This window comes from Zalophus californianus, chromosome 4, assembly GCF_009762305.2.
Source record: "Zalophus californianus isolate mZalCal1 chromosome 4, mZalCal1.pri.v2, whole genome shotgun sequence".
In the NCBI taxonomy this organism is placed as follows: domain Eukaryota; kingdom Metazoa; phylum Chordata; class Mammalia; order Carnivora; family Otariidae; genus Zalophus; species Zalophus californianus.
In genome coordinates, this window is record NC_045598.1 from 71,279,604 (window position 1) to 71,303,100 (window position 23,497).

Sequence of the window (23,497 nt, forward strand, 5' to 3'; positions counted from 1 at the left end):
CTAATTTAATTTGGAGCTGTTGTCCTCTGAGTTCTGTCCCAAAGTCTTTCCTAGCTAATCAATAAGTTTCCTTGTCCATGAGCAGGAACTTAAAAAATTATTTTTAAAGTTTAACCATAGGAAAAAGCAAGCTACCTTCTTAGGTCTGTGTTAAGTCACTCAAACTCTTTCTTTATATTCATAACCAGATGACTTAACTTTCTATTTATAAATAGAGGGGGCTTCCCAAGACCTAGAGACCAATCATTACTTGTAGGCATTCATGTCACAAGCCAGCCCAAGCTATATTTTACCAAGAGGTTAGCTGGCATACTGGTTTGAATCTTTTATTTATTTATAGTGACAGTAACATATTTGGCTCTTACACATTCTCCTAAAAACCTGATAACCCCAGTTATCTTGTGCTATAAGTGACCAGCTTTCACTGAGTTAAAAAAGAGTGTTTGGAGGGGGAAGGGAGTTGGGGAAAATTCCGTCTTACCAACAGCTCCCTAGTGCAAGTATGGCTTCGAAACAGCTGTGTCAGCTACCAAGGAAACTTGTGAATTCGTCTTGGAAGCTGTCAGGCTAGCTTAGAGGCATCAATGATGAAAATCTTGAGTTATTTCTGGAATGGTGATTGATGTTTCAAATAGAAGATGACATTTTGATGGGATCCTGACTTGCTGTGATAGGAGTTAATGAGGATAATGATGATGATAATGGTATTTACATTATACCTTTCTTCCAAAGAAGTCTTCAGTCCTTTTATCTTATTTGTGTTCAAAAATGTCCCTTTGGAGTTGGGAGGGAAAGGTGTTATTAATTTTTCAGGAGAGAAAAAAATATATATAGAGAGAGAGATAATTGCCCAGCTTTCAGGCTCCATTTTGGAGATGAGAAGAGATGTTTAAATGACAAATTAAACTAGGGGAAATTAAACTTAAGAGAAATGCCAGTCTCAGTTCCCCAAATCCTATACAATGCTGCCATATTAAGCTCCAGTAATATCACTCCCTGGCCCCAAAGTCTTCAGGAGATCCTCACAGACTGCCGAATTCAGTCCTAATATCCTATCTTAGCAGGCCAGACTGTTGACATCCCAACCTACGTGGTCTCGCTGTGCTCTTTTATCTCCCCACGTGTCAGCCAAACAAACCCACTTGCTTGCCCCTGTCATCTGCTCTGAGCACCCCATTCTCCTTCCAAATGTTCACTGCACATGCCATAGCTTGCTTAATGTCTATCTTCCTCTGTGGATGTAAATTCCAGGAAAGCAGGTCCTGTCACCATTGTACCCCCGGAGTCTAGTAGTGTTAACTGATTCATGACGGACACTTCTGAAGTGTTCGCTATGCTCTACCACCTTCATGCCTGTGCTCACGCTGTTTCCTCCGCCTCAAAGGCCTGACCTCCTCTCTTGGCCTACTGAAGTCAGGGCTGTTCTTCCAAGGCCAGATCAAGCCCCGGTTCCTCCATCAGGTCTCCCCTTCTTGGGAACCACCACAGTGCTTTTCTTTTTAGTTCTTACCTTACCTTCTCTTGTGTTGTAATCATTTGTAATCTTGTGTAGTCTTCCTTCCAAGCCCCTCCCAGACTGCCAGCTCTGGAAAGACAGGAGCAGTACCCTAGAGCCTGTTAAACATGTGCTCACCTGTCTAAAACTATTGTTGACCAGCATTATTCATTCAGTAAAAGTCCCATTTCCAGAATTTGTGGTTTGTCACGAGAGGGGATTTTTCTCCTTCTTACCTTCCGCCATCCTTCTGGAAGGCTGGGAGAAAGATCAGTCAGGGAAACCCTGCCAACTCTTCCTTTAAAAAGTGTCTCCATTCTCTTCTGTGAGGAGTAAATACTCTGGCACTTAGGTGGAGGGTTCCATTGCCTACGGGGGCCCAGGGCAGGTGTGCAGGGGTGGTAGTTGGCTTTTTTTTTTCTTCTTCTGTGCCTCTTTCAATGCTGGCTTGAATAAGGGAGAACTAATCAATGTAACATCAACTGAGAAGGTATGACCACATCAACGACCTCTTTAAGGAATTTTAATACTAGTCTGTGCTTCTAGTGAGCATTTGCATGTACCATTCAGTTTCCATAAGAAGATACCAGATTGAACTAACTCTGGGTGTGTGTGAAGCCTCATAATCAGCACATTTTTGACAGCTTGAAGACCCCAGGCTACTAGCAACATGGGCATACTGAACATCTGTGATATAACACTCCATATAAATTAGAAAGAGCTGCTTCGACAACCGTATCATGGAATATTCAGGGCTGTTAAAATTGATGATGTAGATCTCTATTTATTGACATGGAGAGATGCCTGCAATCTATTGCTAAGTAAAGGAAGCAAGCTATAGAACAGCATGATGATGTAAAATTATTCCACATTTATATCTCTATCTACTCATAGATGGGTGGATAGTTTTCAAAATGTTAACAATGGCATCTCTTTGTGATGAAATTTTGGGTAATTTTTTCTTTACTTTTGTTTTTATAGTTTCTTCTGTATTATTTGAATTTTAGTTTTACAGTGAACAATTATTTTTACAATCAGAAAAGGAAAACAATAAAGCTGCTTTCAGCTAGAAAAAAAATGGTTGGAAATAAAAAATGACTCATTAAAAAAATCTTCAAATGTCCTAACAGATGCTTACTGTAAAACAAACAAACAAAAACCACAACGAAACTCTTGCATGAATGAGGGGTTCCACGGCTTCCACGACTGAGCCATATAATGTGCTGACCACAGTTAGGAACAAAAGGAAAAAAAGAAGCCTCCAAGGAGGAGCACAGGTGAAATCAAGACCTCTTGACCTCGCATGGGTGTCATGCATGCTTTTTAAGTGCTTGCAGTATGAAGCATCACTTCAGGTATCATTTTAATCCAAGCTTTTGATGGCAATTGGTTTACAGGCACAGTATTTCTAAGTATGGGACAACAGAGAAAACTTCCCATCTCTGACAGCAAAGCAATGGTGACTGCATTTCCTACAGCAGTTTCTGTTGCAAAAAAAGAGACACGTGCTCTTGGTCACAGTACAATTCACACTTTATTCCATCGTGATTGGTATACTTGTAGCATCAGGACAGCAAGAGACTAAAATCAGTGCAGAACTTCTCTGGATTAGAGGGCCGTGAAAGGCAAGACTGGTTTTGGCACACAGAGTGGATAACCATACATTGGCTGGAATGTGATGGTCAGTAAAACAAAATGCACAAGTCTAACACCATGTTGAGACCAAGTCTGAGTTCTGTAGAATGTTAGAGAGTAAATAATTATGAAGACTAACATGCAACTCTATATAAGTCACATTATTCATCTACAGACTATTTCCCCTTTAGAGATGAAGAGATAGCCTTAGTAATCTGTTCAGAGTAGCTTAAAGAGCAATCAATACACATTATAGATCTGCCGCTGATTTCTATAGCAATCCATTATAGTTGAAGAGATAATGCTAAATAATGTACTTTCTCTATATTGCCCCTGTTAGATTGAATCTTACTAACCAAGTAATTCGGACTCAACTTTTCCTTACTTTAATACAATTCCTAATGTCTTTACAATGTCAAAGAGCAGCTTGTGTTAGTTTATTTATCCTTATAAATCATAATGGACTCGAGGGGAACCTATGTAACAGGTCATCTTTCCTCTGCAAAGATAACGTTATGCTGATGAGAACATCAAAAAATACTACTCTATGCTGCAGATATTTTGGCTTTTCACACCATCATATCACATACGGAGTACAAAGAAGACAGTCTTAGTCAGTGACATAGCAGACAAAACAATTCTGTGGAAGAGGCATGTAGATTCTAAGTGATTTCTTGAGACAGAGGAGCAAAAAGGGAAAGAAGCAAAGGAAAGAAAAAGTGAAAAAGAGCCTTCTATAGGACAAACTGTTCAAAAGAAAAATTGATTCACTTGCAATTGACTAAATATAATACAGTTCTTCAATTTGGGATGATAGAAGTAAATATATTGAAAATTATATGCCACTTAGCTTTAATAGTAATCCTAAGGTGGCTGACTGGGTTAACTTTCCCGAGGTTGTTTTTGAGATGCTGGACTCTCCCAGGGAGAAGTTCTGCTTTTGCCAGCACAGGGCCAGATTTAACCCAAAAGGGCAACCATAATCGTAGAGGACAATTTTTCCTTATTGACTAGACCATGTGGGTAACAAATCATTTTCTTTCTGGTAAAAACACACTCTTTACCCATGATGAGACACTTCGAAATAAGACAGTGACCAAGATATGGTTCATTCATAGGATGCTGTAACTAAGATATCTGCATGGAAATGAATTTAAAGTTAAGCAAATAGGAGGAGCAGGAATTTCTTCAAATTCTGGCATAAAATCATCAAATAAATGAAAAAGATAGGTGGTGGTTAAGGATGTCTTCTCAGAGGTTTATCACTTCCATTTGCTAAGGGGAGATATGAATGGAGGGAATTCTATCTTGGTCACCAAACATAAGAAATGTTTGGTTAGAAATACATAGGTAAGGGGCGCCTGGATGGCTCAGTCAGTTAAGCGTCTGACTCTTAATTTCGGCTCAGGTCATGATCTCAGGGTCGTGACATCAAGCCCCAGGTCAGACTCCACACTCAGCGGGGAGTCTGCTTGAGATTCTCTCTACCCCTCCCCCACCCAACCCATGCACCCTCTCTCAAATAAATAAACCTTCAAAAAAAAAAAAGGAAACACATAGGTAAGCAGAGCAAGCCTCGAAGTCATATTTCTTAATCTCCCTGATTGTTAATCTTGAACAACAAGCTACAGGCAATACAGGAAATGTGGAGATGACTAGGAAGTTTGATAACATGCCTGGATCAGTCACCATTCCTTGGAAAGTACCATTTCCCTGGCCTGCTAAAAGGCTGATTCTTTCAGGTTTAAATAAAAGACAATGATCTCTCCCTTCACTGTGGCATTGTTCTTTGTAAGAGACCAGCATCATTGTCAGGTTGTGTAATTTAAAAGCTAGAGAGGAAAGAAGTTTTAATTGAATTCCACAGTATATATTCATAGATATTTCAAAGTGGAATTGTCCATTGTCTGTGGTTTCAAGCACTAAGCTGATCACTTCCTGAATATGCTTCATCTGGCTCTTGCTAGACCATCAATAATCATTTGTAGATGCAATGTCTCTTTTGAAAGAAGTGATTTGCTAGACCAGGATAATTGCAGGGGGTAGAAGGCTGGAAGTAGGGTGAGTCACGATGAGTGGGGGTGGGAAGAGAAATGAGCTGAAGGAAAAAATAAGACTATTCCCCAAGGTCTATAAATGGTCAGTAATAAAGCAAAAATTCATGGAATGTGACTTAAAGACTTTCTGAGATGTACCCATTGGGTGTGTCCAGGCTTCTTGATCTATGATCTCTAGTAACCCTCTGGAGTTGAATTTACCTTCCTAGGTGTGGTACCCTACTTCTTCTGGAATTTAGATCTCTGGGACAAACCCCATCAGGATATGCCTCTGCCTGGTTAACTCTTCCCCAAATAGCCGTTCTGATTTTGGTCACAGTTCTGTTGAGGGACCCGTTTGCCCTTCCTGGCGAGAGTGAGGGTGGTGGCTGAAGATGCAGCCATGGGCCAGAGGAGGCTAATGTGGCAGACAGGAGGGACCTGCAGGAAGGTATCCAGAAGGCAAGACTGTGGATTTTACCCAAGGTAATAGAAGTGAGAAAGGCAAAAGAAAGTAACTGGCAACGAAATTTCCAGAGTTCAGATGAGAAAAAGGAAGGAAAAGGAGAGAAGCCAGGGACCAGGGAATTTCACAGGAACCAAAGATGATTAACAATACAGAGAGAAAAACAAAACAAAACAACCCTGGCCTATCTGACTGATCAAGAAGACATTCTTTAGCATATATTGGCAACTAAACAGCATATATATATTCACACTGATAATACAAACACTGAAATGAGTGTTTCTTTACTATTATTAATCACAGTTCAATAATTCATTAGCTCTATATTTTCTAGATTGTTTAATTCATTTAGCAAAACCCACAGTTTAGGTACCACGGCAAGGGGAGGAAGGGGAGGGTGCAGAGCGAAGCAAACTTAGGAGACTTTTTGTAAACCAGGGTTAATAGCACAGTGGCAAAGTAGATTGTCAATGAACACGGCAGGAGTGGGACAGTCATTGGCCTTGTGAGTGCGGTATTGCCGGCTACGGGGTGGGGGGTGGGGGGGACTTCGACTCAGGAGTCTACCTTCTTGTTAATTAAAATCGAGCTGCATGTGAGCAGCCCGTCCACCTTTTCCAGTTCAGAATGGCTCACAGGAATCAGCATGTGGTCTTTCAGCTTTTCATAAACCTGCAGAAGGAATCAAGGAAAGGTAAAGCAGAAGGATTATGTTTCCGCCTCTGTCTTACCCCTACGCCCCGCCCCCCACCTCCTCCCCTAGTGCGAGAATGCATTTGGCTTTTGAGTTTAGGCTTCTCAGCTGTTGAACCTCAAGACGTGCATGCAGTCTAGACCACACGTGCCCCCAGCCATACCAACGAAGCGGGCGGCACTGGTTAACCACGAGCCCTATGCTTTAACCTCAAAGCCAGAGATGTATCAAAAATGTGGTTGTCACAAGAGATGACTTCACTCTGCCGTTGTCACAGGAACGTTGAGTGATACGGAAGAGCTAGTGGTGGTGTTTTCAGTCTGAAAATCCTTCCTTGCCACACTTTAAAACCCCCTCAACTGTACTGTAAGGTCTCTTTCCTTCCAACACCACTGGAAGAACTTGACAAAATAGACTTTAAGTGAAGCATTTCAGGTCAAACCGCTTTTAAATTACAGGTGTGAATTTTATAGCATCTTTTGACACTAACAGAAAGCATGTGTCCAAACTTCGAATTAACAGGCTACAGATGTTTCTCTGATGATCAAATAAAGCACATTTTTTTAAAAATACAAAATCACTTGAAAGACACTGTCTAAAAAAACAATCTACCATGCTTCTTTAGGAAGCACTTTGTTCCTTAAAATTCACTACAGTGGCTAATTAAGAGTGCTGGAGCCAGAGTTGGGCTCCAAACCTAGTTCTGTCAACTCACCACCTAAAATGTGACTTCAGCCAAGTGCCAGATGCCCTCTTAGCCTTGGATTACTATTCGGTAAAATTAGAGTTAAGAAGAGCGCCCCCACAGGGCTGCTGTGGGGTATAACCAAGATAATGCACACTGGGCTTGGCCCAGTGCCTGGCGCAGGGGAAGTCTCAGTGAACGTGGATGTTATCATCGTTACTGTGGATAGACACAGGGCTGAATCCAAAGCAGCTAATCATCATCTGGTCGTCAGATGATCAATGTGACTAGAGAAGGATGAACGGTCCAGAGCTGTGTTTCTCCAAGTGAGTTCTGTGACCCGGGTGCTTGTTGAAATTGCAGATTCTAGGGTGGGGTCTAGGAACCTGCATTTTTAACAATCCTAATGTGCACAATAATGTATGAGACCCTCTATTCATCTGAGAGCTGGTTAAGCCCCATTCTGGGGTCAGGGGTCCTCTATTTTCCTCAGGTTCACACTTTCAGCCATGGAAACAGAGAAATCATCTATGTATCTCCCCACCCCTTTCTTTTTATCTGCTAAGAAGATGACTGATTCAGAAGATAAGCATAGTGATTACATAATATCACATATCTGAAAGGTGGCCAAAATATTTTCTAAAATTTTTAAAGCTAAAAATTTTTAAGATACATAAACAAAAAAAAATCAGTGGCTATTAAAGTCTCTTCTGTAATGGTGAGTGTAAGCAAATGATTCCTCTGGGCAGAGATGAAGATGCTGAAATGTCTAAAACAGATATGGACCCTTGGAGGGTCTATGGATGAGCGCTGCTATGTCTGCATGTGCAGAAGAGACTGGCAGATGCCCGGAAGGACAAGGAACGACTTCTTAGACCAGGAAAGAGTTCCATATCTGGGGACAATTCCTGTGTTGGGGCACAAATGCAGAAGCTCTTAGAGAGACAGGTGCCTAATGGTAAGTATATCATCTTTTTGCTCTTTCTGATCCTTTGCTAACTGGGATGCACAGCCAAAAGCCCCCTTTTTGCAGCCCTGACAATAAGCACCCACCTCTTTGGGTCATTCACACTTCTCTGTTGTTAAAAAACAAATGCCCTTCTCATGAAGGGCAGCTCAGATTTGTCAGAAAACAATGACACAGTTGACCATCTAATTGTAGGTCTCTATGCCTAGTGCGTATCTAAGTGTGGGGAGATACGTGTAATCAGAACTGCAGCATAGGCTTGGGAGATCTAAGTACTTATTTGAAAAGTTTTGAATACCAGGCATGATCACCTCAATTACTGTGCATGCATTTGTGATCAGTGACATGAATGAGAAGAGTAAGTTAAATTAATTTTCCTTGTGCCCTAAAATTATAGTATCCTCTCTGCTTTCATAATGATTTGACCTGTATAGAGGAAAAGGAAGTCCCTGTTATTTGTCACTCCATCATGAAAAAAATCCCCAGGCAGGAAGACTGTCACAGAGAGGACTACTCAGCTGTAGTGGCCAGGAAGGATGTTTTTTTACCTTTGCACTTTCTGGATATTCTTCTGGGGTGCGGTGTAGCAAGACATGGCCTTTGCTGGGGATATTTAGGTATATACAGTTGGCGGCCACGTCATCAGGCACAGTAAGTTTGTCATAGCGGTGGTCACTCATCTGTTGCATGATCTATAAAGAGAAACAAAGCAGGCTTATGCAGAGCATTTCCCCACACTTTCAAAACAGAAGGAAGGCAGCGTGTGGTTATAAGCTTGCAACGGATGCCTAAGAATGTTCCTGTGAAGTTCCTGCCTATTTCCTCTAGTCATTTAGACTCCCAAGAGGAAAACTCCATGAAGCTAGGATTCTTTAGAAGAACTGTAAGTGTTCTTGTTTTGTTTTTTTTTTTTTTGAAAGTGTGTGTTTGTCTGTAAATTTATTTTTATTTTTTATTTTTTAAAGATTTTATTTATTTTTTGACAGAGAGAGACACAGCGAGAGAGGGAACACAAGCAGGGGGAGTGGGAGAGGGAGAAGCAGGCTTCCTGTGGAGCAGGGAGCCCGATGTGGGGCTTGATCCCAGGACCCTGGGATCGTGACCTGAGCTGAAGGCAGAAGCTTAACAGCCACCCAGGCGCCCTGTCTGTAAATTTAAAAAGGTTTTAAAACTGTCCATAATTTTTCTAGTTTTTGTTCATAAGACCTATCAGTGAGACGTGAAATGGACATATACAAAAGGCCCAGCTGGGTTTTTTTTTTTTTTTAAAGATTTTATTTATTTATTTGAGAGAGAGAGAATGAGAGACAGAGAGTACGAGAGGGAAGAGGGTCAGAGGGAGAAGCAGACTCCCTGCTGAATGGGGAGCCCGATGTGGGACTCGATCCCGGGACTCCAGGTTCATGACCTGAGCCGAAGGCAGTCGCTTAACCAACTGAGCCACCCAGGTGCCCCCAGCTGGGGTTTTGATGACATCCTTGGCTGAGTAAGCAGGGCTGTCCTGGTCTACAGGAAAAAGGGACTATAGTGGTAATCATTCTGGTCAATAATCTGATTTAGCAATAACCACACACACACACACACACACACACACACACACACACACAAACACACACACAATTTCCTCTTGTAGATACACTTAAATTGAATTAGCCTGTCTGTTGGCAGGTGATGCCCTTAATATAATAAGCATAAAAATCACTTGAGGAGAATGTTAAACTCATATTCCTAGGCCTCACCCCCAGGGATTCTGATCAGGCAGATCTGAAGTGAGGCATAGAAATTTCTATTCTAAAGCTCTCCAGGTATTTCTGAGGCAGATGGTCCCAGACCACACTTCGTTTAAAAAAAAAAAATGGGGGCGCCTGGGAGACTCAGTTATTAAGCGTCTGCCTTCAGCTTGGGTCATGATCCCAGGGTCCTGGGATCGAGCCCCGCATCAGGCTCCCTGCTCAGCGGGAAGCCTGCTTCTCCCTCACCCACTCTCCCTGCTTGTGTTCCCTCTCTCGCTGTCTCTCTCTAGTTCTGTCAAATAAATAAAAATTAAAAAAAAACCCACCTAATTTAACAGGTCTATTCATCAAATGATGGGTTTATTAATGCCTTCATATATAATAACTTTTAAAAAAACCCAAAGGTGAACTCTGTACAAAATTTTAAAAGATTGACACCTTATCCTCATCTCCTCAACACAATCAAAACAAAACCCCCAAAATCAACCACCCATCCCTCACTACAAAAATATCCAAACACCAAAAACAGACAGACAAACAAACAAAAGCCCAAATACATTTTGGGCTTAGTTATGTAGACTCTTTCCATTCTTTATCAATAACCATACATTTTAAGGAATTTGCTGAAATGCCATGCCATAAAGTTATAACAAGATCTTTTCCATAATCTGGTTTGAATCTATCTTTCCAACCAGGTCTCCCTATACTCTTCAATATCTGTATGGAAATGTGCTTTATATTACTAGACCTCAGAAGTAGGTAGGCTTGCCCACTCAGTGGTGGCAGCATTGGGCAGTAAGATTCCCAGTATGGAAGAGTGCAAGAGACTGCATGCTCCTGTAGAAAACTCATTCCAAAGAGAACATGGAGAGTGACATAGAGTAGGCTCTTCCTGACTCACCAGTCAAGTAATCCATTCACTTCTCCTCATGTAGACTATGTCAAAAGTCCGGAGAGAGCAGGAGTAATCTGATAATGGTATACCCTTTGCACAGAAAGAAACATCAGGCATGGGGATGAGCTTAAGCACTGTACCAAAGGCTGAGAGACACAAAGATGAGCGGGACACAGATCCAGTTTTTGAGGAGGTTACAGCCTAATGGAGGAGACTGGCAAACAATTATACAATAAGAAGAAACAGGGCACCATGGGAAACATTTAAAAATTATTATCTAATCTCAAAATTCCCATTTTAGAGATCTCTGAGAGAGATCAAATAACTTACTTGCTCAAAGTCATATGGGTAGATTTAAAACCATATCTGGACAACTCAAAACCTTCTTTATTAATCGTCTCACTTTGCCCTCTTTCTTGACCCCCAGAGCTGCAGCAGATCTTGCTCTCCTATAAACTACTATAACATCTACTTTTTTGCACTCATTTGGTACTTATAATTTATTCTCTTGTGGTATCATTCACTCTTCTTTCATATGTAATCCTATCCCGACATGCTACATTTTGGTGTAGCTACAGGACTTGGCTGGACATCTGTCTTGCACTTCTTAAACTGTTCCCTAAAGGGTTAGGCCCATAGAGGGTATCACCTGCAGTGGTTATTATTCTTTAGAGCCCTGATGGAGAAACCTTAGATCTACTTGAATATGTGGACATTTAAGAAGTGAAAGACATTCCTAAAGAGTAGCTGTTCTAAGAAAATTAAAAACATATTCAACTTAGCCCTCTTTATAAAATGGATATGCCCAGAAATACTATGGAGAGGCTTATGAGAAAAAAAAATCCATATCCAAGTAGCTTTCTTCTATTATGAATTGCTATATAAATACATCTTATGCAGACTTTCTTTTTGGCTGCTTTTAAAACATATTAATAGTAGCTTCCATTGTGTGGAAGGGGGCACATTAGGCAATTAACTCTGGAGTAAGACCTGGGTTTGAGTCACAGCTCTAGCCTTTATTAGTTATGTAAATTTAAGCTTTTTTTGTTTTTTTTTTTTTGACTTCTTGGTTTTCTCACTATAAAACTGGGATAATAATAGTCTTTCATATATTTATTGTGAAAGTTAAATGAAGATAATGTATATAATAAGACACAGAAATACGCCCTTAATAAGCTATTAGTATTTTATGGCAGCATGACCAGACAAATAAGGGTCAAGTTTCTATCTGCAATCAGAAAGAGCTAGGTCTGAAACCTTGCTCTGCTAAACACTGTGTGACCTTGAGCAAGCTCTCCAAGCCTCAATTTCCTCAGCTATAAAATGGGATGACAGTGTCATACCTATTTCTCATCGAGTAACTCTGAAGAATATTTTATTTTTTAAATAGGCTCCATGCCCAGCACGGAGCCCAAAGTGGGGCTTGAACTCACGACCCTGAGATCAAGACCTGAGCTGAATTCAAGAGTCAGACATTTAACTGACTGAAACACCCAGGTGCCCGTGAAGATTATTTTAAAAAACAAAGCAAAACAGATTATGTCTGTGCAGTGCTTAGCACAAGTTCCTAGTGCTTATTAAATATGTAATAAATGTGCACCCTTCCCTCTTTGCTTCTTGCAAGTCATTTGGCATCTAGCAGGTATTTAAAATATGCTTGCAACTAATTGATTCATTTCTTCACTCCTTTCTTCTTTTTTTAAAAGATTTTATTTATTTGAGAGAAAGAGCATGAGCAGGGGGAGGCACAAAGGGAGAGGGAGAAGCAGACTGTGTGCTGAGCAGGGAGCCCGATGCGGGGCTCCATCCCAGGAAACTTGGATCATGACCAGAGCCGAAAGCAGACGCTTAACTGACTGAGCCACCCAGGCACCCCTTCTTCACTCCTTTCAAAGGATATAGCAAACATCAAGAGTACACTGAGACGTTCACAATTTATATATGTGAACAATTGCATATATAAAAACAAGGTATGGTCTTCGTCCAGAAAAAGAAATACAATTCATTAATTAATGTGAATGGGGCTAAATCAGTGAGGCCAATGTTTGGCTTTTTCCTTATGCTGTACAATAGGACACTACACTCTGTGGTTCTCACCCAAATGATTTTGGATGTAACATAATAGGGAGTGGTGGACCTGGGGCAAACTAGACAGTTTGTAGCACCTGAAAGCATTAAAACAAAGAAAGAAAAGAAAAAACTTTGTGTATATCGAACTGAACATACATATGTCTCTGTCAGTTTGTGACCTGTGATTTAGTAAAATGGTCCAGAAGCCCAATGAGCAGATGGATTTCCTCAAGATATAAGTGGAACTGTCTCTAAATGCAACATGCAAGTTAGGATTTATGAAACTTTTCAGCAATCACTCTTGGTCAGTCTGGCCAGCATGTTTCTTTCTGGGTGCATGGAATAGGATTCTAGTATGTCTGAATCTCTACTTATTATGTGTTATTGAAGGTGGGCCAAGATGGCTAGTCTGCTCATTTACAGTTAGAACTGACTGTCATCCTTTATGTGGATTCGATCGAGTTTACCCGAGAAATTCAAGATTTCTTCCAGACCACCAGGAGACAGTTCCCTGGACCAGGGGCTTACTAAGTAGGACCTCAGTAGGCTTACTAAGTAGGACAAAGATCCTTAAAACATGGTATGTACAGCCATTGTTACCTGGTCAAGCTTAGACACAAAGAAAACAAAACCCAGAAAACTGAATTTTTCCATTGACCTAATTTTCTAAGCCACTGGGAGAATTGTGGGCAGCATATTTTGGTCCATCACATTCAGACTAGTTGCTCCCACTAATTCATGGTCTACAGGGTGATTCACTACATTCTTTATCCAAAGGCAAAGAAATCACCTATCACTCCTAGTGTAAGATGAGTTGAAAGAGAAAGAAGCATGGCAAGATCACATCTATGGGCCTGACTATACCTTCAATGGTCCCATGAGCAGCCTGGCAATTTCCCCACCTCTCAGTCTGACTCATGCATGTCCGGTAGTGACTAAGGAGCAGAAACATGGAATGTTGTACATTCCAGAGGAAGTATTATCAAGGAGCGTTATCAGTGCTGACTTCTTGTTTATTAGTGAGGGCACAAATTAAAATCTCCAAGGTTGTCCTACTTCAGCAAGTGCCCAGTTCTTCTGAGTAATGGAGACTGTATATTTCCGTTCTTGGGGTGCTTTATTTACTTGGGCTCCATCCCTTCCATCCCCCACCCTCAGCTCCTTCAGTGAACAATCCTGCCCGTTTGGTTCCTCTGTGTTTTCCCTGTTCTTCAGTTAATGAGATTTATTTGAAATTGTAACCATTGCTTTTCCTCACTCATTGGTATTTCTCTCTTTTCCGGATCTGATATTTATAATTTATAGCTTCTGGTGAGAGTATTCTTAAAATTACTAACAACAGAGCTAGTACCAACCTAGCACTGTTTGAGGATACTTACATTTTTTTTCATTGTTATCAGTAAAGGAATTATCATACCCTTGGCGGGGAAATAATTTAACATTGGGACATGATAAAGTAATTCACTGATGAATTCTACTGAGAGTTATTCTTAAAATAAATGTCTTAACAAAGCCACCTTAGGAGACGTTTTTCAATCAATTTATTAAGGTCCCATGGTTATCATTTTAAGACAGGTTAAAAAATGTGCCCAGAGAAATGACTTTTAATAATAGAACGGGCCCCATTTGGAGCAGTGAGGGGTTCTGTTTAACTGTGGAAAGGAGAAAATACAAAAGCTATGTCAGGCATAGTCTTTCTAAATGAAAAGGATTTAGGAAGTGGTAACTATAAGTAATAAACAAAAAAATATATTGTTTTTTCTTGAAAAAGCCAAAGGTGCTTATTCTAAACACAAAGAGTTTCTGTGTTCTCCAACAAAGAATAGGTTTCTCTTTTTCTGTGAGAGTGATCATTTTCCTTTCTTGTATATGTTACTATTGTCTAAATAAGACAGCTTGCCATTTACTTATAGCTGGGTTCAGGAAATACACAGATATCCACAAGACAGGGTGCTCACCATTCGGAGAAGAACACATAGAAAAAATTCGGAAGACTGTATCTCTAACATCTTTCCTCTGTTGTTGGAACCGGCTATGTGAGGATGTGCTCATGGGCCTGCCTGGCAGGGCATTGCCTCAAAGAGCTGAGGCTCCTGAGGACGAAGATGCAGCCATAGTGCGGGGAGGAGCAGGTTTTGTTTGCTCTTTGTGGATGCACAGAAGCCTTTGTTAAAAGATGAGCATCATTTCAAGTATCTTGAGAATGTGGCTGTTGGCTGTTCAGTTCTATGTGCCAGCATTTTTTCCTAAAAAAGGGTGGAGGTGGTGTATTGCTCCAGAGCTCTGTGTAAAGTGTTCTTTTAACCCCAGGGGATCAAATTCCTGCTTCTCACTGTGCCCCAAGTCTGAATGGAAAGGAGAAAGCTCTCTATGGACACTCTAAATTCCTGAGAGGCCCTAGACTCCGGATAATACGCATGAGTTCAACACAGCTTTAGAGAAAGATCTGAGAAGTCAAGTCCTTGCTTTAAATGCCATTTCTGACTTGTGCTGTTTCCCAAAGGAATTATTCCACTTTATGTAAAACAAAGTATTATTGGGATTGGACATGACTAGTGTTTGGTTCAATCCAACAGTTCTCTATGGAGGGCCCCCCTGGGGCTAGGCACGATGACAGCGACAGGTGGGAAAGAGAAAGAAACCCAAAGATAATTTAGTTGCAAGCTCTTCCTTCAGGAGATGACAATCTATAATTTAAGGCAGGACAGGCACACAAAGGGGATGCTAGCAGTAAAAAGAAAGTCAACCTCACTTCCGTTACAGGCACCCCCTTAATAAAGAAGGCACACAGCAAAGTGGAAATGGCTCTGAGAACCATGTTGGCCGAATCATCGTGGTCTGTTACACAGCTGCTGGTTTGGAGGAATCTGCCTTGCTCCCCAGAGTGGAGCTGTCACAAAATAGAGTGGGAAACGTCTGGCTTTCAGCCCAAGAGAATTTGCATGGCTAGTTGCATTAACAACCAGGCATTTCCGGCAGTTCCCAGCATTTCTGGGAATTTTCTCATTCAAAGGGCTGGAAGGCAGCTACATTCTCCCACTTGTTACTCATGGTTTCTTTGTATTACATCAATTATTAAAAAACAAAAATTCTTGGGCTATGTTGTTTCACAGAACAGTTTAGGACTTTAATGGGTCAAATAATGAAAGGTGCATAGAAGGTATTTAGGTAGTATTTATTAGATTTTTGTGTATTTAGAGATGGTTAGGAAATATTCAGAGCATGTTTGGCTCTCTCATAATTGATCACTTATGAAATATACATATGTACCCATGTCAACATATCAAAACAGGCAATATTAAAAGGGACAGATTATAGATTCTATTGAGATATATGATGTGATTCTCAAGCATACTTTTTTGTTGCTACTGTATATCTAAAATTACTCATTCATTTATTTATCTGTCCATCAAGAGTTTATTGAGAGCTGACAATTAACCAGGCATTAAACCCAGACAGTCCTTTTAAGGCTGAGTCAATACAGCTATGGATAATATTCTAGAACTACTGTGTTTTCATTTTTTATGGATCTTTCAATGGATCAGCTCAAAATGAACAGAACCTGAGAGAGGTTGTCTGTTAAACATCCTCTCTGAATTGATGGGCTATACAGATCCTAAGAATGAAGTAACATGGTTCCTTTGAGTCAAATCTGGGCCAACTTTCAATGCCAAATATTCCCATCGAAGCTAACTGCCATTTCCTCCACAAATTCTCTCTCATATTTGGAGTTGCTGCTTTTGTTCCGATCATAAGGCCCACCTGAATATGGGGACGAAAGACTTCTGTCCTTCAAACTACAACCACAAAGCACATGAAGCATTTCTGGAAGGGATCCTCAAAAAAAAAAAAAAAAAAAAAGGTTTCTGTGGAAGGCTGGGAAAAACTCTCATCTTCTCACTAGAGGACCACTCTGAGCTCTGTGGAGGGCTGGGGAGCAGGGCATAGGCAGGAGGAACAAGGGAGATTCTCTGGGTGAGTCACAGTCTTCATTTTCTAATTTCAGGGGTGTAGAGGAAAGAAATTCAGACCAAAGCACCCCTTCCAAAATGCAAAATCTGGGATCCTACCTCCCTTCTAACCCCTGCCCATGCATTCTCTAAGACTAGCTCTGTGGCAGAAACAGATCTCCCACAGTCTTGTTTATATATTTTATATGCAAGATATATATCTAGTTGCCTACTTAGATATTGAAGTCATGCCCTGGCTATGCTTCCCCAGATACCTGTACCCTAATCCCACCTTCAAAAATTAATTCCCCTGAGGACGCCTGGGTGGCTCAGTTGGTTAAGCGACTGCCTTCTGCTCAGGTCATGATCCTGGAGTCCCGGGATCGAGTCCCACATCGGGCTCCCTGCTTAGCAGGGAGTCTGCTTCTCCCTCTGACCCTCCCCCCTCTCATGTGCTCTCTCTCTCTCTCTCTCTTTCTCGCTCTCTCAAATAAATAAATAAAATCTTAAAAAAAAATTAATTCCCCTGGGTACTGGGGGCTTGGGGATCTTCTAGGTTCTCTGTGTCATTTGATAGCAAGAAACAACTGGAGCATTTATTGAGCTATCTTCTATTTATTGGTGGTTCACCTATTCTTCATTCATTTCTCACACTTATTCATTTCTACAAATGAGAAAACCAAAGTTCAGAGAAATTCAGTAATTTGTCCAAGGTCACGTGTTAAGTAAACCCAGGATTCAAGTTCAGGTACATCAACCTCCAAATGCTTACTTTTTTCCTATCACACCAACTACCATCTCTGCAATATCCCTTGAAGGACTAGACTCTGAGCTCACTAACTTGCAGCCTTTGCGCTGATTTTTCCTGTAGATACAAGTTATTTGACATGCATATATATTTATTTTTTTAAAGATTTTATTTATTTATTCGAGAGAGAGAGGGCATGAGCAGGGGGAGAGGTGTAGAGGGAGGGGGAGAAGCAGACTCCCTGCTTAGCAGGGAGCCCGATGTGGGGCTCGATCCCAGGACCCTGGGATCACGACCTGAGCTGAAGGCAGACGCTTAGCAGACTGAGCCACCCAGGTGCCCGACATGCATATATTTTGAAAAGTTTGCCTTTAAATGCTTTTAGATGGAGAAGAAGAGGAGCAGGCTCCAGAGTGAGAGAGGAGAAATGGCCAAACACACACACTTTACAATGATGTCCAGGATCAGTCCTGTTCAGTCTGACCCTACCATTGGTGGATTAGTGCTTATTTTCTGTATGAGCAAATATTCCTTGGCTATCTCATCAGTAGGGCATATATTTATATTTTCTTTTACGATAACTGTGATTGCTTTGCTTTAGACTCATTCAAAATCTTCTGCCTGGCCTACTTGGCCATTGTGAAAGGGTTGCCTTGGGGTTAGAGAAGAATCTGTTCTCATGAAAGAGAACACTTCCCCCTGCCCTCCGAAACGAGGTGAAGAAAATCATCACTGGGACCTCCAATTACATCTAAGCCTAGGTGTTAAAAAAAAAAAAAAAAATCTTTAGTGTATGTTCAGTACTCTGAGATTTTTAGCTCCAGGCAGTAGTGTGCTGGTAAATGTAGGGGAAAATATATGCATAATATACGCACATAAATTTATTACAAATTTTACCTATATGAAGGATGGGTAGCACACAGTTTATAAATAATAATAAAATGTTCAATACTCTTGAATGTAAATTTCATATTGCCAATTGATTCTCACAACAGAATGCTTCTGTGGATTTCTGTTGAGCAGGAAGCCTGACATGGGGCTTGATCCCAGGACCCTAGGGTCATGACCTGAGCTGAAGGCAGTCAATATAGCTATTGACTGAGCCACCCAGGCACCCCAAAATACCTGGAAATTTAACAATCAGCTCTCGTAAGCTGGTAGGAGCTGACTCTAGCAAACCACAGCCCTACACAGGAGACTTCATGATTTTATAAGACTTAGTTCCTAGATGTTAGGGTAAGTTGGCTCTTCATAAAAAGTTACTTTAGCCCTACAGCCTCTTAGTTAATGCCATGGATAACTTTAGCTTTAAAATTTGGCTCATATAACTTTTGTGTCCTCATGGGCAAATAATAACTGGGGATTAACCTTCAGTGGTTTTATGAAACCCACGGACTCTTGGAAGGAAGGGTGGCAAACTGGGTTTGCTAAGTAGGAGCTTAAATTCACTGAAGCTCTCAAACACGCAAAAGAAGGTGGAAAGGGTTTCCCTTTTCACACTGACTAACTGGAAGCTTAAACTCTGTTCTATGTGTAAAGAATGAAATGAGAATCCATGGTCTGCATTCTTAAACTTGGCTCCAATTAATCTTTTTTTCTTTTTTTTTAATCATGGGGCTTGAACTCATGACCTTGAGATCAAGACCTGAGTTGAGATCAAGAGTCGGATGCTTAACTGACTGAGCCACCCCGGGACTCCTTGGCTTCAAGTTAAAGCATTGTTTTCCTTTTAAATCATCTTACCCTTTTATTTCTGGTTATTTTGATATCCTTCATGCAACTTTGTAAGCAGCTTTTACAAAATGGTGTGAGGTAGGAGTATATAATTTCAGACAAATCTTCTAAAACATGTTTCTAATTATAAACAAAAAAACTAATTATAAACAAAATTATGAAACATAAGCTTCTTATGAGATTCAACTATGAAAAGTTAAAGTTCTATTGGACTTCAAACAACCATATACCATTGTCAAAACTCATTGAATTGTACATCTAGAGTGTGAATTGTATGGAAATAAAGTGTTATTATATGGAAATTATATTTCAATAAAGCTGATTTAAAAAAGTTGAAGTCTTCTTTCTCCCCTCTCTGCCCCACCTTATTCTTCTCTCTTCCCTCTTTCCCTATGGTAACCACTATTAAAAGTTTGATATGAGTTCTTCAGATTTTTTTAAAGTATACACACTCAAAACAAAATCTGTTTACCCCCACTGAATTTGTCAGTCAAGGAGACTGCATAGAGGCCCCAACTCCACTTCCCTCAAAGGCTGGTAATAAAAGGCAATTACATACGGCCTTGTTACTCAATTTCTGTGATTTATTTCATTTTTGTCCATGTATACTAAGTAGTTCCAATACCTGAAAATAATGTTACACAAAAATCTAATAAACATTGGGACTGTATACAGCTATTTAATTCCTGGCTCCTGAAAACACATGCTGGTGTGGTTACTTGACGTTCAGGAGTCACTGCTGTCTCTAATCAGGGGTCACCTTAATTGTGATAGGCTCAGAAATTAAAATTTCTGTGAAACAGGGCTGACAAATCTCATTCATGTTTTAGGACTGGGTTTCTTAACCTCGGCACTATTGATATTTTGGGCTAGATCATTCTTTGTTATGGGGGCTGTCCTGTGCATTGTAGGATGTTTAGCAGCATCGCTGTCTCTATGTACTACATGCCAGGAGCATCTACTCTCCCACCCACCATGTTGTAACAAAAACATCTCCAGACATTACCAAATGTCCCCTGGGGGGCAAAGTTGCCTCTGGTTGAAAACCACTGTTTTTAGGAGAAAGTCATCAAATTTATTTATATTTTAGGAGAAGAGCTGATATTCATGGGAAGGAGAAGGAAAAACAACCATAAAAAGAAAGAAAGCAAATTTCCAAATAAGTATTCTATTTACTCTTTTGCCCTGAAAAGAAAGGGATAAGTGTTTAAAAAAACAGCTGTTGTCCCCATATATCTTTTCCCAGAAACCAGGGTACAGAAATACCCTGTAAATGACTACAACCAAACCATGGCTAATGAAGAAAACAGCCATCCCCACCTTGCCTACTCTTGTGTGGGGTTACCTTTGGGTTGGGGAGAAACCTTGGTTTCCTTCTGGATGTGGTTTTTGCTAGTGTCAGACAGTGAATGTTAATAAGGTACTCTGAGAAGCTAAGGAAGTGATGTCATATTCTTAGTATTCTATAACTAAGAATCCTAAGTTTGAGAACTAGGCACGAATTTGGAAATTATCAAGTCCACTTCTCTTTTACAGAGATTCACAGATGAAAAATTAATTGACTTAGCTAAAATCACACAAAGTTAGTAAACTGCAAAGTGAGGACTAGATCCTAGCTCTCCTCAGTCCAGGCTTTTCTACTGGTTTTAGTTTGGTGGAGAGAATTTAAGGGGGACAAGAAGGCACCATGTCAACTCCTCCCTCATCCCTTCCTCCACCTCCACTTTAAGGGGTCTCTCTTCTCTTCAAGATCTAAATAAGAATGTCTTGTACCTCTATTCTTTGATTTGTGTAATATACTAGGCCAGTGGTTCTCCACCATGGCTACAGACTAAAATCATCTGGGGAGATTTTTAAAAAGTACAGATTTCTGGGTCCCAACCATACAGATTTTTTATTTATTTGGTCTGGAGTAAGACAAAACATCAGAATTTCGTTTTTAAACATCCCCCCCCCCCCAGGTGACTCTAATATGTAGACAGGATTGAGAACCACTATTCTGTGCCCTCTCAATAATTTCTACCTATCTTGGGGGTAAAGGGTGGGAGGGGGGAAGGAGGGAGCTTATATTCTCATGTTATCTCTGGTCCCAGTTTCCAGAGAATTAGATCCATTCAGAGATAGTTATTTTACAGGTGCTATCCTTTTCAACCATGTCGACATAGGCAGGGACTCCAGTCTTTCTTTGATTCCCTCAAAAAACCCTATTCACATAGTGTAATAGGTTTTTCTCAGGTTTGGCAGGTTGGAGTATTGCAGTAATATGAACACTTAAAATCGAATACCGAATGCTGGTGTTCTTCAAAGACTTGACAACCCTGTCTTGTGGCTGAGGCCTCTTCTCACTCCCTTTTCTCTTCTCTTTCCTTGTCTCCCTGTTCCTAGTGCCTCTAACAAAGGACATTTTTGCGTTCTCTTTTGCTGTATTGTCTACTGACCTCAAGCCTTCAAGGATTGCACCTTTCACCCCAAAGGACCTGTTGTATTTTCCTAAACAAAGACAATTCCCTCCCTAAGAGCAAGTCAGGGTTTAGCTCTTCTGAGGGTCTGGTGAACATTGTGGTTGCTTCCCCCACATCTATTCTCTGTTTTCTTAGTAACTACCCCCACTTTTCATTTGTATATCTACACTGTCCCGTGTAGCCCACATAATCGGGGGAAGTTAACCCTACCCAACTCTGGGCCAAAGGTTCCTTTCTTGGTTCACAGAACCGTGGTGTCTCAGTAATATTTTCATGGTGCCTTGAGGCCAACCAAACCAAACCAAAACCAAAATACAACTCTCCTCCTCCCCCCCGCCAAAAAACCCCTAACACTTTTGTTTATTAAGTATATAGATCCAAGCAACCTAACAGTAAAATTGTGTGTGTTATCTGACAGGTATATCTGCGCTATTTTTGAAATGTTAAAATAGGCCATGGTGCTCCTGAGAGTTTGCTGCGGTGCCCCAGCATGTCTCCATGCAATCAGGAAAGGGTAGCTCCAGTGTAAGTCAGCCCTTGCTTATAGTCAGTGTTTCAAAGATGGGCAGATGACCAATTCAGAATAATAAGAATAGACAAGATCCAAAAGAAGTTTCCTTACTTTACTGAGAAGATGAATGTCCCCCTCCCTGAATATAGGTGTGCAAGCATGTAGTCAGAAGCGCTGGCAGTCACTGTGCTGCCCTGGATAGGGGCCTGCTTTATGATGAAGTACCTGTGTGTTAGGTGGAGAAGAGACACAAGAGATTCTGGTTCTTGGATGGCATCATCGAGCAGATCAATCAAACCCACTGTAAAGTCTGCATTACTTTAGAACTACATGGACCAATAAATTTCCCTTGTTTTGGCAGCTTGAATTGAGTTTTCTCTTAATGTCTAGGGCAGACAAACAGCCTTTATCTCAATTTGGCTAAAATAGGCTAAATTTGGCTATAATAGAAACGACCTGCCCCCCAAATGACTTTAAAAAAAGTTTATTTCTCTCTCTTTGAGGTCATAGTGTAGCATAGTCACCTGAGAGTCATCACGAGTTCAGGGTCCTTCTAGCTTTTTGCTCTTCCAGACCTAGGGTAGAGCATACCCCTGTCCTCATGGTATAAAATGGTATAAAATAGCTCTGGTGCTCCAACCATCACATCCTTTTTTTTTTCAAGCAGCAAATTCAGGAAGGGGAAAAAGATACAACTCCTTCCTTTCAGTCCAGGGCCTGGATTTCATACCCAGCACTTCTACTTTTCTCTCATTGGCAATACTTAGTCTCACTGTTATACCTAACACAAAGGAAGCTGAGAAATGTGGACTTTCTTCCAAGTGGCAATGTGCTCATTTAAAACTCAAGGTTCAATTAATAAAAAGAAAGGGTGGAATAAGAAGTTGTGAAAGGCAACTAGCTGACAGTCATCAACTGAATCAGAAAGTAATATATTTTTACATCACCATTATATATATTTTGATCCCTTCGGTGATTGACATACTGTTTGAATCCAATTAAGTCAAGGTATCCAAGTCATCCCAGAAGGACAGATTATTTAAAAGCTTCCAGGGAGGCACAGTTACACCACTGACCCCTTCTGCAGGGCTTTGCAGCAGTGCTTGGTGCATGGTAGATGCTCAATACATGTTTGTTGAATGTTGAGTGAATGAATCATTTTTAGCACTGCATTTCAGCATTTCAATAACTCTTAAATTTTCCTAACGCAATTTCCTATAAGACACAATCAGAGCTCAACCTTTACTGAACAGCAAAGAGGAGTTGCCCATTAACATTTGTGCCCTACCCTTCTGTGTAATCAACTCTGGTCACCAAATCTCAGACTTTAACCAGCTTTGGTTGCTCTCCAGAGGCCCTTCTCAGATTCTCCCTAACAAGCTCAAGGATGGCACCAGACAAACTTCTTACCTAAAT

The 23,497-nt window shown here is 40.7% G+C and overlaps 1 protein-coding gene across 3 annotated transcripts in view; it reads right to left on the reverse strand.

Annotated features, from left to right (window-relative positions):
- Positions 1-3,010: 3,010 nt before the first annotated feature.
- Positions 3,011-23,497, reverse strand: part of DDAH1 (dimethylarginine dimethylaminohydrolase 1) — a 132,569-nt gene continuing 112,082 nt past the window's right edge. For all 3 annotated transcript variants that reach the window (XM_027572489.2, XM_027572509.2, XM_027572500.2), the window contains exons 5-6: positions 8,527-8,670; positions 3,011-6,304 (exon numbers count right to left, since the gene is read on the reverse strand). In XM_027572489.2, coding sequence (XP_027428290.1) covers positions 6,188-6,304; positions 8,527-8,670 — 261 coding nt within the window. In that variant the 3' untranslated portion in view covers positions 3,011-6,187. The remainder of the gene's footprint in view (positions 6,305-8,526; positions 8,671-23,497) is intronic.